Source organism: Corvus hawaiiensis, chromosome 12 (assembly GCF_020740725.1).
Source record: "Corvus hawaiiensis isolate bCorHaw1 chromosome 12, bCorHaw1.pri.cur, whole genome shotgun sequence".
NCBI classification, from domain to species: Eukaryota; Metazoa; Chordata; class Aves; order Passeriformes; family Corvidae; genus Corvus; species Corvus hawaiiensis.
This window is the reverse complement of record NC_063224.1, coordinates 14,227,643-14,241,597: the sequence shown is the minus strand read 5'-3', so window position 1 is coordinate 14,241,597 and position 13,955 is coordinate 14,227,643. Positions and strand designations below refer to the sequence as shown.

The 13,955-nt window shown below is 45.2% G+C and overlaps 2 protein-coding genes across 6 annotated transcripts in view; one reads left to right on the top strand and one right to left on the bottom strand.

The window, feature by feature from the left end:
• VPS35 (VPS35 retromer complex component) overlaps positions 1 to 8,027 on the bottom strand; it is a 27,315-nt gene extending 19,288 nt beyond the window's left edge. Inside the window, exons 1-2 of one of the 4 annotated variants that reach the window (XM_048316393.1) lie at positions 7,935 to 8,027; positions 529 to 627 (exon numbers count right to left, since the gene is read on the bottom strand). In XM_048316393.1, the coding sequence (XP_048172350.1) occupies positions 529 to 627; positions 7,935 to 8,012 (177 nt within the window). In that variant the 5' untranslated portion in view covers positions 8,013 to 8,027. Of the gene's footprint in view, positions 1 to 528; positions 628 to 3,164; positions 3,314 to 3,870; positions 3,892 to 7,501; positions 7,559 to 7,934 lie in introns of those variants that run through there. The other 3 variants (XM_048316394.1, XM_048316396.1, XM_048316395.1) reach the window with 3 other exon arrangements.
• Positions 7,693 to 13,778, top strand: ORC6 (origin recognition complex subunit 6). 2 transcript variants are annotated; one of them, XM_048316399.1, is made up of 7 exons: positions 7,693 to 7,769; positions 8,205 to 8,334; positions 9,119 to 9,282; positions 10,377 to 10,466; positions 11,267 to 11,379; positions 12,652 to 12,720; positions 13,110 to 13,778. In XM_048316399.1, the coding sequence occupies exons 1-7, from the start codon at positions 7,705 to 7,707 to the stop codon at positions 13,274 to 13,276; spliced, it is 798 nt and encodes a 265-aa protein (XP_048172356.1). In that variant the 5' UTR covers positions 7,693 to 7,704; the 3' UTR covers positions 13,277 to 13,778. The 2 variants fall into 2 exon arrangements, with proteins under 2 accessions (XP_048172356.1, XP_048172355.1); XM_048316398.1 differs by having other exon boundaries at positions 12,649 to 12,720.
• The last annotated feature ends 177 nt before the right edge of the window (positions 13,779 to 13,955 follow it).

Genomic DNA, 13,955 nt, shown 5'->3' with positions numbered 1-13,955 from the left:
CACAAGAAAGCTATGTATGATTACATAATCTGCCTGAATTGGCTACAATTCCAAGATAAAAATCTCAACACACCACTAGCCAGTGGTGTTTTCCAGTCACAGAAGAATTCACACGTCCCTCTACAGTTAATCACTACAAAATTGATCCTATGCAGCAGGTAATTCATCAGCAGCCTCTCAGTCTGACAGTCACACCAAGAAAAGGCTACATGAAAAAAACAACAGAATGGTGGACATAACAATCTCATAGTAAAGTTCATCTTAGGTTTATTTAAATGCAAGCACATAAATTATAAGGGTACATCTTTAAGTTATCTAGTCAAATACTGGAGCAAAATCAGGAAGACATATTCAAAGAATACCCAAGGCTCATTCTCAATGAGCAGCTGCCTCACTTATTGGAAAAGGGTCTGGCACAAAGATGCATAAAGGGTTAATTTTCCTCACAGCACTAGAGGTTGGTATTGATTTACTGTTTTATTCCTAGCAGGCAAGAAGCTTCATTGCATTTTTAAGTCACATTCTTACCAAGCATCTCTTCATCTGGAACGACTGCACCTTCACAGCCTGAATGGCTTCATCCAGGAGCTTTTCCTGTTCATCCTGAGGAGATTGCTGTGTTGTTGGCTGGAGGAAAAAAGAAACCAAACAAAACTGAATTCAATTATTTTTATTAAGCTGTTTATGACTTGACTAAAACTGGATTCCCACACTTTAGAATGCACTGCAAGTGACACTGCAGTGTGACCACTCAAGAGTTGTCAGAAATGGTTGTGTGACATGTAAGGGAGAAAGTTCAAGTGCTCTGCAAAAACCTGAGGGGAGGTTACAGGTAGCCTGTGAGCACCCCTGCTTCCTGGAGAGCAAAGCCATGGGGACAGAGCAGGGCCAACTTTTCCTTTCCGACATTTAGAGGTCAAGAATCCAGTGCAAGTACATGAGAAGAAAAGCTCCAAGAGAATGCAGAGACATGACGATGCTGAGAGGAAGCACTGTTATTACTTCTGTCCACAGAGCTTCAAAGCAATGCCCAGACCACACACTGCAACTGCACAGATGCTTTCTGCGCTCACAAGTCACAAGTTCTCAACTGCTATCTGAGCCATGTCATTCCATTCAGGACAAGTTTCAGATAAGCAAAGGATAAAGTACAGTTAGTGCATTCCAGAAGGTAGAAACTACTTGCAGACAGGAACAGAAAGCTGAAGAGAAACAGCAACTCTTCATATCTCCTTGTCCCAGTCATTCTGTCACATTGTCAGAGTGACTCTCGTTTCCCCTCGGAGAGGCACATTCTAGGCCTTCAACTGAAATTTTCACCACCTTTTGACTTTCCAAGGTTCATACTGCATTTTCTTAAAATATTAAATAAACCCATTGCTTACATCCTTAGATTTCCCCTCAATCCAGCTACAACAGGCCTTCTCCTTCTGCAGCTGCTCCCTTCCCTCTACCCGAATAATGAGATCAGTTTCTACAAGCATCTTTAAGCTATTTGCTAAGATGTCCGAACTGACGCAGATCAGAACCTCTACTGCTGTCCCCACCTGCACCCAGCCTTCCTCCTAAGACTTTACAAGGAAACACTGCCATCCACCTCTTGTTCGGGATCAGCCTTCAACACCTCATTAGAGCATCTCCACTTCTCTCAATCTTGCTGTTTGTTTTCAGATGAAATACTGTGGGAGATAAAAGCACTGATGTGGTATCTCAGCTACATCTTCTCTAGTCTTGACAAATACCAAGCACATAGTGATTTAGCACAGCAGGTTCTCTGAGCCTACAGCAAATTCTCAGCTATTTATACTTGTTCCCTTCATCCACTGTGCTCAGAAGGTCCCTGGTCTCCTCTTTTTAACTGCATTTCAGAAACAAGCTGGAAAGCCATGAATTACATCACCCTAATGTTTTTAAAAACTCTGTCTTCAGTACCAACTCCCACATGCCCCATGCGTGGAGTCCCCAGAAGTATCTGTTGAGGACTGAGATTAAAATCGAGGCCTTCATTAAAACACAGAAGTTTTACTTTAACACCAATTTAATGGTTACAAAACATTTCATACCCCTGTTATTTCCCATATTTAATTGAGTTCTTGTTCTGCAGTTGAAATCTCCCCACTATCCTCTTCCACATACAGAAAACAGAGAGTGCTCTGCAATCCTGTTCTTGCCTTGACCATGCCCTAACAGGCAGTGAAACTCCGCTCTTGAAGCTCTGCAATCACCCAGGTGGACAAAACCAAGGCTGATCTGATCCAACACTGGTGACAAACCTGCTTCAAGGAGGTTATATGAGATAAAGATTCCTTCCAACCAACACTTCTGTGACTCTGTGCCTCAGTAATATTCCAACTATGGACAACAACCAACTAAGAAGTGTACTTCGTCCACAGAAAAAGCCATCTCTGCTAGTTAGAGGTGCTAACTGCACCTCTTACAAAGCTCTCTCTACATATAATTAATCTATGTGCAGGTCTTCTGAAAATGATTTAAGCATAAGGAAAAAGCAGTAACCATGGCTAGATGATCCTATTTCCCGGGCAATTCAATAGCTACAAATCCTCAGACAACCTCAAACTGTGAAACAAGTATGTTCTGCCAGCAGAAGTTTGCTGTAATTGCTAAGCTTTAATTATTCAATGGAAGATCAGACTTTTAAGGAACGTGAAATGACAGTGCTGGGACTCGCGTGCAGTAATCAATACCAGAACATCACATAACAGACTTGCTGAATTATGTCTATACCAGAATGTTGGCTACACTCTACAGCCCCCTGAACCCATACCAGTGCTTTAGAGAAAATGAATCACTACTGAGCTGAATGCCCTATGTTCCGACCACATCAAATCTATATGAAAGCACAGCTAGAAACAATGCAGCAATGCTAACACTGACCACAACTTCCTAAGCCCTCTTCTCCTGATGGGCATTAAGTTTACATAGCTACCAGCCCTGCTCTTCCATCCCCAGCTGTTCATGGGGCCAGGTAGTGCTTGGAGAGCAGTTAAGGCTATAAACCATCAAATAAGCTGTAAGACAAGCCCAGCTGATTAATAGATTACCATTCACCTAGTTCAGCCTAAAACCACACCAAACACTGCTGTGAAAAGAGGGCTTTTTAACAGCAACACCGAGCCAAAGCATTTATTGAAACATACACTTACTTGCTACAACCCCAAGAAGTATTTGGTTGAGTCCATGTGCATTGGTTTCCTTATTTTTGGTGTGCAAACATGCTGGTTATGGAATCATGGCTACAAGTTTGGGATTACTGCTTTCATGATACCAGCTATGAGCGCAGCAGATACATCTGTATCTTCTTACAGAACTTTAACCGCTGTAGTTTAGCAGCAGCTGGGGAAAAATTGGGAGTTTCGTTCATTTATAGTGTCAGCTTTACATCAAACTCTGCCTGCATTAACAGAAGACAGAATACTTCCATTTCTGCTCTGAATTTGAACAGTCGGGGCCCACACTCTATTCAACACTAAGTACTGAATTCATCAACAGAAGCATTTTCATGTTAACAGGAGATATTAACTTATTTCTTCAGTATCTCTTCAAGATATAGAGAATTAAGAAAGAGGGAAGTTCAATTTGTATCAGTGCTCATTTGAAGACTGAGAAGGCTATCAGTCTAAACAAAGATGTCTTTACTACAAGGACACTACATTTCATGTCTGAAGTGGCACCCGTAGCAAAATAACCTACACTACTGTCAAAAGCATACAACGGGAGCAGTCGTGTTATTTGAAGGGTTGTTTGTATCAGCTTTACTTCTGTAGGAATAGAAAACATCTTAACAGCAGCACTACTGAACAAGTTCCAACTCTTTCTTACTTTTCAAAGTCTGAATATTCATCAGCTTACCCCTTTCTTCCAACTTCAGAAGGCGAACTCTTTCAGCTTTAGAACTGTAGGGGTTCCCAAAAATAATCTGGTTATTATCAAGTGATACACAAGACCACATCAAGACATGTATATCCTGCTAACACATGCCTGAAGTTTGAGGATGTGGTGACAAAAGGCAAGTGAAGGAAAGAGAACATACAGCAAAAGCCTACCAGTGACATCCAGCCGGGCACACACTGAATCAGAACACAGCTCTGTCAGATTCCATGTTGAATAAAGCTGTTTATGTTCTGTATTTTCCACTTAAATTACCAACCTAGTAACACAAGATGGTATTTCCAAGTATCATTTTATAAAAAAAGCAACCATGGAGTCCTAGGCACATCTACAAAAATAATCTTGAACATAAGCTTTTGAAGTGGAAGATGCTTTGACACTGGGCAAAAGCAGCAGTACTCTGTAACTGAGGCACAAAATATCCTGCCTTGTCAACTACATGCACAACAAGGTATAAACCCCTGCATGAACACAAGAGAAGCAATTTACAACGATCACACAAAATGTCTGAGCTATACCCACACCACATACACGGCAAATGTTGAAGAAAAAAAATACAGTTGATGAGAAGAGTTTTGCTTTACTCATTTTTTCCTCTGAAGCAACAAGGATGCAAGTGAGCAATGCAGAAGGGACAGAGGACTGCCTCTCCCAGCTGCACCAGCAGTTTCTGCACAAGAGACAAAAGCCTTTTGCTAACTTTGAAGATAAGGCTAGCATAAGTTACCACATGCAAGTTATGGAAGTCAAAACTCACAGCGGATGAATCTGGAGGAGGGGGGAAATCTGGCTTTTAGGTTTTTGAGCTTTTTGGTGTGCTTTTTTTGTTCCTTTCAGGTTTTGTTTCTTTGGTGCTTTTTTTTTTTAATAAAAAGGTAAATTGTTAAGTAAACTGTAAGCTACTAAACTGTAAGTTGCCTTGGAAAACAATTTTTTTAAACCCAAGACAGCTTCAAACCAGCTGACCAGAGTACTTAATACAAGTTATCCTGCAGATAACTATTAGGGAAATGTATTATTGCAGCAGCAAACATTATTCTGGATCATGCCTATCCTCATAACAGCAATTACTCCTGAACATACAAACCAAACATTGCACCTACTGTGTAAGATTAACTCATTTTCTAACACTCAGTTCCATGAGACTCATTTTTAGCTCTGTATTTGACACTAAGCTGCACTCTAGAGATGGCCCAAAATAATAACCAATGTGCTGACGTATTTCACTTGAAAATCTGGTACCTTGCAGTATTCAAGAATGACACAGTACTGAGAGCAGAGTTCAAGGGAGCTTGTTCAAGCCTAAAAGCTCACGTTCTGACACACAGGTACCTTAAGCTACATGCAAAGTATAAATAATAATGAGTAAAAGGTTTTGCTTCCATTCCATTCTAAAGTGCATTTTCATCTAATCTCCAGAAGTCCTTTTCTTTAGCTAACTGATGTGCTTACAGCCTATTCCACATGGCACTTCCTTGTATTTGCTCCCATGCCTGTACTGAATACCACAACAAATGACATTTACCCAAGGAGGTTTTCCTGCCTCCTCCCAGCTGGATATTATTAAGACCACCTACCAAAACATCACTGTTGAGACATCAAATTACTGCTACCCAAAAGAGAGGATGGGTGAGCTACAGCAGCGGGTCAGGACACTGCCAGCCTACAGCTGAAGCCTGGATGCACACAGTGCACTGCTGGGTAACATATTGAGGGAATTACCCAAAAAAAAGGCATAAGCATTTGATACCATACAGGAAGCTTTTCTCTGCAACACTGTGGGCTTCAGAACTTCTATTATATCTCACAGTATAGGAGCTCAGAGATAAACCAGAGAGATAAAAGCATTTTTCACATGTTGAAACTGGTACTTACTACCACAGGAAGCCACAAGACACTATTAAGTATTAAAGAGATGGACTTTTTATTCAGGGTATGATCAAAACCAGCCAGAGCCCTCTTAAAACAAGTCATGTTAAAGGTACTTAGGCATTCAGCTTCAGGGTTTAAACCAAGCTCAGCCACAGGAAATCACAGGGGAGCTTAATCTGGTAGAGGGAATTATCCCATGTTCAACACCTGTGATTATCCCATGTTCAACATCTGTAACTTTAATTTTTCTGAATCACCTGACAACAGCTACTCTTAGAAAGAAGCCACAAGACCAGACAAGTCTCCAGCCAGTTCCCATGGAAATGACAGGCAGAGAAAAGCAGTTTCATTTCTGAATTAATGACTATCACACAATATTTGTGTGGGGGACAGAGACTGAGGGCTATATAGATTTAGAATTTTTCATCACCCAATTCAGTATTTACCAGTCTTTCAAGTAACACTACAGGTTTTACCCACTCCCAAAGATACAGACATCAACATACATATAACTTTAAATAGAAAGTCTCTTCTAAAAGCCTAAGAACTGTGCAATCCCTTCTTTATAAAGCATTCAGCTATTTTCTGCCTCACTATATACTACTAGTACTGTTTACACTCCACACTTAGGCTAATTACACATTATGGTGGTTACAGCAAGTGCTACTTAAAATTTTGTTGAATATTACACACCGCTGAAGGCACATTAAAGACATTTGTGTTTTACTAGGAAACCTGACTGTCCCCTTATTTTCATTTGATTGAAAAGCATTTCTCAGTACACATTATTTCCATGTGGAAATTTCAGGTTTCACAAAATGAATGAGGTTGGAAAGGACATCTGAGATCGAGTCCAACCTACGGCCGAACACCACCTTGTCAACCAGACCATGGCACTGAGTGCCACGTCCAGAGTCCAGTCTTTCCTTAAGCACCTCCAGGGACCGCGACTCCACCACCTCCCTGGGCAGTCCATTCCAATGTCCAGTCACCCCTTTTGTGAATAAATTCCTCCAAATGTCCAACTTGAACCGCCCTTGGCACATCTTAAGACCCTACCCTCTTGACCTATTGCTAACTGCCTGGGAGAAGAGGCTGACCCTCACCTCGCTGCCTCCCTGCCTAACAAACACCAACATTTGCGGCAAAGAGCGCTAATGAGCTGCGCTTACCAATGCGAAACCACCTCTTCTGCCGGAAAAGAAAGGAAGTTTACTCGGGAAGCCTACGACAGCAGTCTTGGAAGGTCAGGAGGGACTGGAGCACAGGCTGCAAGGCGGACAGCCACGGCACACGTGCACAGCACCAGCAATGACACAAGCCCGGGTTTAGCATAGGGGCAGCACAGCAAAACAGACCGAAACTGACCGCTGGTACGGCCGCGTTGCCCCAGTAAAAACACCACTTTCCTCTGCGCCCTACGAGCAAATGGGCTAAACGCAGCGAGGCGGTGACCCGGCCCAGGCCGCGGGCAGCGTTACCACCGACACGACGGGCCCAGCCCGCACCTCAGCCCCGCCCGGGCCGGACGGTGAGGCCTCCGCGCCCGCTGCAGCCCCGCACCCGGCCGGGCCCGCCGCGCCGCCGGCCCAGAGCGGCCGCTCAGGGCGCTGCCCCGGGCCCAGGCCGGGCCTGTCCCTCGGCCACCGGACCCCTCCATCCCGCCGCACCCCTGCCCGCGGCAGCGGCTCCCCGCGGCCCCTCGGCCGGTGCCCCTCACCATGGTCGCGCTGCCGCCGCCCCCGCCAGCGCCGCCCCGTCATGTGACTGCGCCGCGCGCGCCGCCCCACCCCGCCGCCGCGCCGCGCACCGCCCATTGGCCCGCTCCGAGGAAGAGCCGCGCTGCGCGCCCATTGGCGGAGCGGGCGGTGATTGGCGGCGCGGGCGGCCAATGGGCTGCGTGCGCGCCAGGCGCGGCGGGCGATGGAGGGCGGGGCCGTGCGGGCCATGGCGGCTCGGCTGGGCCTGGCCGAGCCCGCCGTGCTCAGGTACCGCCGGCCCTGCCGCGAGGCGCTCCGCGCTCCCGTGCCCACAGCCGGCCCTGCGCTATTCCCGCCCGGGTCAGCGGGTCCGCCCGGGCGCCCCCCCCCCCCCCCCCCGGCCCGCTCTCCCCCGCGCTGACTGTGCCCGGCACCGCAGCAGCGCCACCGCACCCCGGGACAGCCGTGCCCGCCTTGGGTCTGGTGGATGTGGTAGAAGTCCCAGAGCCGTGGGCTCGATGAAACAGCCATCGCCAGCCCTGCAGTGCTGAGCTGCTGCTGCTGCACATCATCAGAGAAGGGGCGGCGTTGCCCCTCCAGCACCCCGGGCCCTCAGGCCGTGCTGCAGCCGGACTGCGACTCCTTGGCTCGAGTCCTGTCGGGCATTCTGTCTTGTAGCTGTCGTTTTGCTGACGAGGGCTTTGTGTTCTGGGTGTTTTGCAGAAAAGCTGAGGAGTATCTGCGGCTGTCCCAGGTGAAATGCACGGGGTTAATGGCTCAAATGACGGCGACAAGCAGTGCTGTGATGTGCCTGGACCTGGCGGCCAGTTTCATGAAGCAACCGGTTGACAAAGTAAGATAAGAGTGTGTGGCTTGGCTGGTTGGTGCATTCTGCCTGACTCCACAAAACCGTTGTTCTGTAGTGTGTGTTGGGAGCAGGAATGGGATATAACAACTAACTTTCCCCTAGATCCCGCAGTTTGCTGTGTTAGACCTTTCACTGTTCAGAGTTTGAAACAGCACAAATTGAGATCAGTGTCATAGTCCCTTCACAAATTGAGCTTGCTTTGGTATAATTTCAGCTTAATTTCTACTCTTGTAGTAACAAATAAATTACCAGCAAGGATGTTAAATTTAAGATCTCTCCTTTTACTGTGGGAAGAAAGCAGTTGCTCCAAGGAATCTGTCACTCTGGGGGTACCTGTAAACCTCCATCTGCAAATCTGTCAGGTGAATAGCAGTGAGCTGTCAAAATAATGCCTGATACAACATATTCATGATTGTCCATTTACAGCAGAGGAGAATTTAATTGGGCCTAACCCCATGAAGATGTTGCTTATGTCTTCAACTTGCCCAGATTTTGGTAATTTTGTCGCTACCTACCTTGTGATAAAGGGGCCATATATGGACATGTCAAACCTCACTTCCAGTGAAACAGTCTAAAAATATCACTGCATTAAAAGGTGTGGCATTCCTAGGTGGTTAATCTTTTTGTGTGCAGTCAAAACATACATTATTCATTGCACAAACTTGTTTAATGTAGCAACTGAACTTTATGGTGTTGTGTTGGTTGCCTTATTAAGATGTCAGGAAGGAATCTTGCTAATTCTTGGGGTTTGTCTTTGACTTCTTGACAGAACTATTGTGTTAAACTCTCTGGTTTGAACAAGACCACCTACCAGAGCTCCATGAAGTCTTTGGAATGTTTGCTAGAGGTGAACCAAAGGCTGGGGATGCGAGACTTGGCTGTGCAGTTTTGCTGCTTAGAGGCAGTGAACATGGCTTCAGAAATCCTGCAGAGGTGAGGAAGCTCTCATGAATACACTGGGAACCACAAGTAAGGTTCTCTGTTCTTTAGATGTATAAAGAGCTTGATGTTTGAAAGGGTCAGATATCTCCTACTGATTGGAGCAATGAGGTGAGTTCTCAGCACTGATGATCCAGCCATGAGCTGGGCCACTTTTTAGAAGACCTGTTAAAAAGATTTAGTCTGTGAATCTCAGCAAGTCATTGTCCAACCATGAATTCTTCATCTAGGAATAGCGTAAAAAAATAGGACTCCTAATCCCTGTATTTGCCCATAGAATCACACTGTCATTCATTTAACTGCTGATCATGGCACAGTTCAGAAGTAATGCTCAGTGGAAATAAATCCTCCCTTTTGGGGACACAGATCTCTTAAAATGCACATCACTTGATCTGTAAAACCAATAGGTAGAACACTTCAGTGGAGATTCAACAGAGTTAACTATAATTTTCCATTCTGTATCATCTGCTTTAACCAGAGCAGTCCCTGAAGAGCTCTGTTCTGCAGTGCTGTCACCCTGACAGCACATGTTCAAATGCTGTTAGGTCAGAGCACAAAGGCTGTGCTTGCTTGGTGGTGCTTAATACAAACTGGAAAAAAAATAGCCTGGGGCAGGTGGACAACAAAAAATGACATTCTTCAGTGCTGCACATCCACTGTGTCATTTTCCATATTTAAGCTTTCCTCTGTGTAACATACATACTGCAGGAATCAAAGAAACGGTAATGCTACCTTCTATTGTAGGGATGGATTTATGCAAAGCATCTCATTGTAAATTTTAGATCTTAGGAAGAGCTAAAAGTGGTGTGTGGATCAGGAGCACAAGAAGCAGATTTTCTGACATGCCTTGATCCACATCTCCAGTTTAAAATACCTCTAATTCCAGAAGAGGAGATCATCTCAACTGCCTTCTTTTCCCTCATCTCTTTTGCTCCTCTGAGCCAATAGCAGCTTCTCTGTTTGACTGGCTTACAAAGGCCCAGGTGCTCCAATAGACCTGTTCAGCTGCCAACTGCCATGCAACAGATGGATTTCAGCAGCTTCAGTGAGGCAAATACACTGTCCAATTCTCACTTGCTGTTCCTCAGGTATGAATGCAGCCTCTCTGAAGCACAGCGAGTGGACCTGGATTTCTCCAAACCCCTGTTTATAACAGCTGCGCTGTGCACTGCATGCAGGTGAGTGTAGCCTGGGAGACCTTTGACAGGCTGAAATGCCTGCTGAGACTCCAACCAGTGCCAGCATTCAGGGTCTTGCTTAGCATGTCCCGCTGCCCTGCTTCTGAAAATGGAGACAGCTGGAGCAAACCAAGCCTTTCCTCATAGCAAAGTCTGGAACGTGCACTGCACAAAGCAAAAACTTCTATGGCTTTTGGTGAAATACTGCTCAAGATGCAAGAAGGGCTTCTGAGCACCAAGAAGCAGCCATTATGAAGAAGGAAAAACTCCAAGCCCTACGCCATCATGTCCTGGTGCTCTAGCCTTTGGGAGATGGCTCTGATAACTGTAGGCCTGTGTCAGCTAAGAGAGGTGTGTGACTCAGCCAGCACTTGGGAAGAATTTGCTTATATGCAAAGATCTTCCTCCCTCAGCATTACACCTTGTGACAGTCTTATTCAGCAGCACAGGTGCTGTGTAGTTGCACAGCTCCTGACAAGGGCTCTCTTGACAGAGTGACATTCAGCTTTTTGCTGTAATGGCATTTTATCCTGGTTCCCTGAAAATCTGAAAAGTTACCTCTTCCTTATACAATTCCTTATGTAAGTTGAACTCACCCTGAGTTTCAGTTGAGCTCTATTAACTGAGTAGTGTAGGGGTCTGGTTTTTAAGCAGATTTGTTTCTGTGGGAGACAAGGATAGGTAGGACAAAAAGGCCTGCCTTGCTCATGTCACAGGCAGTGTTGGTACAGTAATTATCACCTCACTTAAGTGATAGTTGCTGGAATGTTGCTTTGTACAGAGATAACTTTCTCTTGTAGGTGTTTGAAACAAAAAGTGGACAGAACTAAAATGTTGGCTACATCTGGAGTGAAAAAAGCAATATTTGACCGGCTGTGCAATCAGCTGGAGAAGATAAGCCAGCAACTCAGCAGTAAGTTTTTGGCTTTATCCCTGTAAGACAGCACACCCATCCCATGGCCTCACAGTGCCCCATCCTGTTCCACTGGTGATTTCAGTCTGATCACTTTCAGCTGTCCCCTTTTAGCCAAATCTGCCCTCCATTCCAACATGTTTCCTGCAGCCCAGTTCCCACTCACAGTCCTTGCTTCTGGAGAAGTTGCAATAGCTTAGCAAGGACGAAAATAGGAAAAAAGTGGCAAGGACAAAAATATTTTCCTCTCTTCTTGAATGCTCACTGCTCTTTACAGTCTCTGCTGCTGCAATTTATTCCTTGCTTCTCCCATACTACCTTGACCTATCTTGGATTCCTCCTGCTTGCTTGGTTTCTGCATCCTGTTAACATGGCAACCTGACACACGAATTATCACAAACATCTTCCTCAGACTGACTCACTCCTGTGCTTTCCTTTCCCTCACTGCAAGATTAACCAAGCATAAGCCTTGCTGTTCTGGTACCAACTCAGCCATTTCCTGACACCACCTCTCCTCATACATTGGGCAGATGTCAGGAATATTTCTTGCCCATTGTTGAGCCTGCAGCTCTCTCTGCTCCTCTTTATGGGGGAGAAAGCCTGAAAAACAATACATGCACTAATGTCCTTGTATTTCTGTTGCTTCCTCTTTCTCCTTTTTCCTTTCTCAGGCTTTCATTCTTACTTTCCCACTGAAAGTTACCCCGCCTCACTATGTCTTCATCCCCTGATGTTTTCTGCAACATGCTGCCTGAATCTAACCCAAAAGCTGCTACTTTCTCCTAGGTGTGTGCCCTATAAAAACCCGAACAATACCCCAGCACTAAAGCAACTAAAGGCAACTGGGAATTGCCATATGAATTCAGGGAAGAGTGTGCATCTGCATACCTGGACAGCTCCCTGCATGTTGTGGGTATCTATAAAAATTGTGAGAATGGAATCAAAGGGAAAGAAATAATTGATAATCCTGCCTGAGTTACCTAGAAGGGTAGCAGTGTGGTTTTGGGCAATGAACATGGTGGATCATTGTGGTTACCAATGCAGCAGCAGCTAATTAGCAGCCTGCTAATTAAAGCAGCCAGTCAGTCCATGCCATACTTGAAGTGCTGGCACCTCTTGTAGAGCTCAAGTATCAGTCTGGACCAGGGAACTGCTCTGACTGGACAGCACTACTTGTGGAAGGTGGCACTGCTGTCAAAGAATTACATGTGGCCACCCTTGGAGCCCCAAATACCATTCAAAAGTAAAGCAACTTACTTGTTTTTTTAGAAGATGTTCCACTGGCTGCAGAGACACCTGACAGCTTGCAGACTGCCCTGGAGCAGTGTGAGCAGGAAGAGGGTAAGTTGTGTTTATCTGTGAATGAAAATCACCTCACTGGAGTAGTTCTGAGCTTTCTTGCTGCTCCGTGTTTTACTTGTGTGATGGGCCATGATGCTGCAGTTCACAGCAGCTCTCTACATCCTGCAAACCATGGGCTGTGGAAGCACAGAGAGAACCTAGCAGGACAGTGGAGTTTATACTGAGTAGTCCTAGAATTCAGGACAGATGTGGTGTTCAGACACAGAGGTGAGGAGGTGACTGTCCCAGCAGGTGAGGGGAGCAGTGACCACAGGATTAGATAACAGGGACAGGCCCCTGCTGGTGTCTGAACATTTGCTCACTGCCTGTTATCCCCAGCAGCATGTTGCCCATGGTGGCCTCTCATGGGCTTTCTTGTTTCCTCACAGGCTCTGAAGAGGATGAGGAGATGCCATGTAAACGACCAAAGACTGAAACAAAGCAGGACTATGAAGAATGGAAAAAGAAAATCCTGGAAAACGCTGCTAAGGCACAAGGGACAAGGAGTACTGACTCTGTAATGCCACCCAGTAATGCAACTGCTGCTTGCTCTTAATTTTAACTCTCTCTCTGCTCTAACAAGAGATCCAGTAGCATATGAGTGATGGCTGCCTGGCAGACAGCTGATTTTATTTAGGTTTTAAGTATTTAAGAACGTTATTTGTAATAAATGACACCACGGATTGATAGGAATTTACAGGAAGCCTGTCTGACTATTCAGCAGGCTGTGGCATTAGGGGTAGAATAGCTTCATTCTCTTGCTGCAAGAAGCAGGTAACATTCTAATGCTACTTTAAGTGTAAATAAGTTATAAGTTACAGGCCATTGGGCCCCTGGCTGGAACCAGTCAGTGAAATAAGAGGGAGGGGACTAACAGTGCCTTGTTAAACTGCAATGCCAGCAGAGAAATTAAGCCTTATTTTTAAAAGGTTTTTTTTAATAAATATTGTTTAGTCATTGAATTTGACTTATTTTCATGTGTATAGGAACAAAGTCTCTTGTGCTTTTGTAAGAGGTCCCAAATATTCCAAGAAACAATAAAAGTACTGGAAGGAAAAGCTTTGTCTTATGATATCATGTTCTTGGTACACATAGTTGGAATGCAAAATAGAAAACACGGAGGAGATGCCTGTGCCTTAAGAAGGAAGATCTCCAGGGGAAAAGGACTGGGTAACAGGTTTTTTTGTGCCTTGCAGTCATAAGCTTAGAGAAGAGGTCTGTGTTCCTTTCTCTTG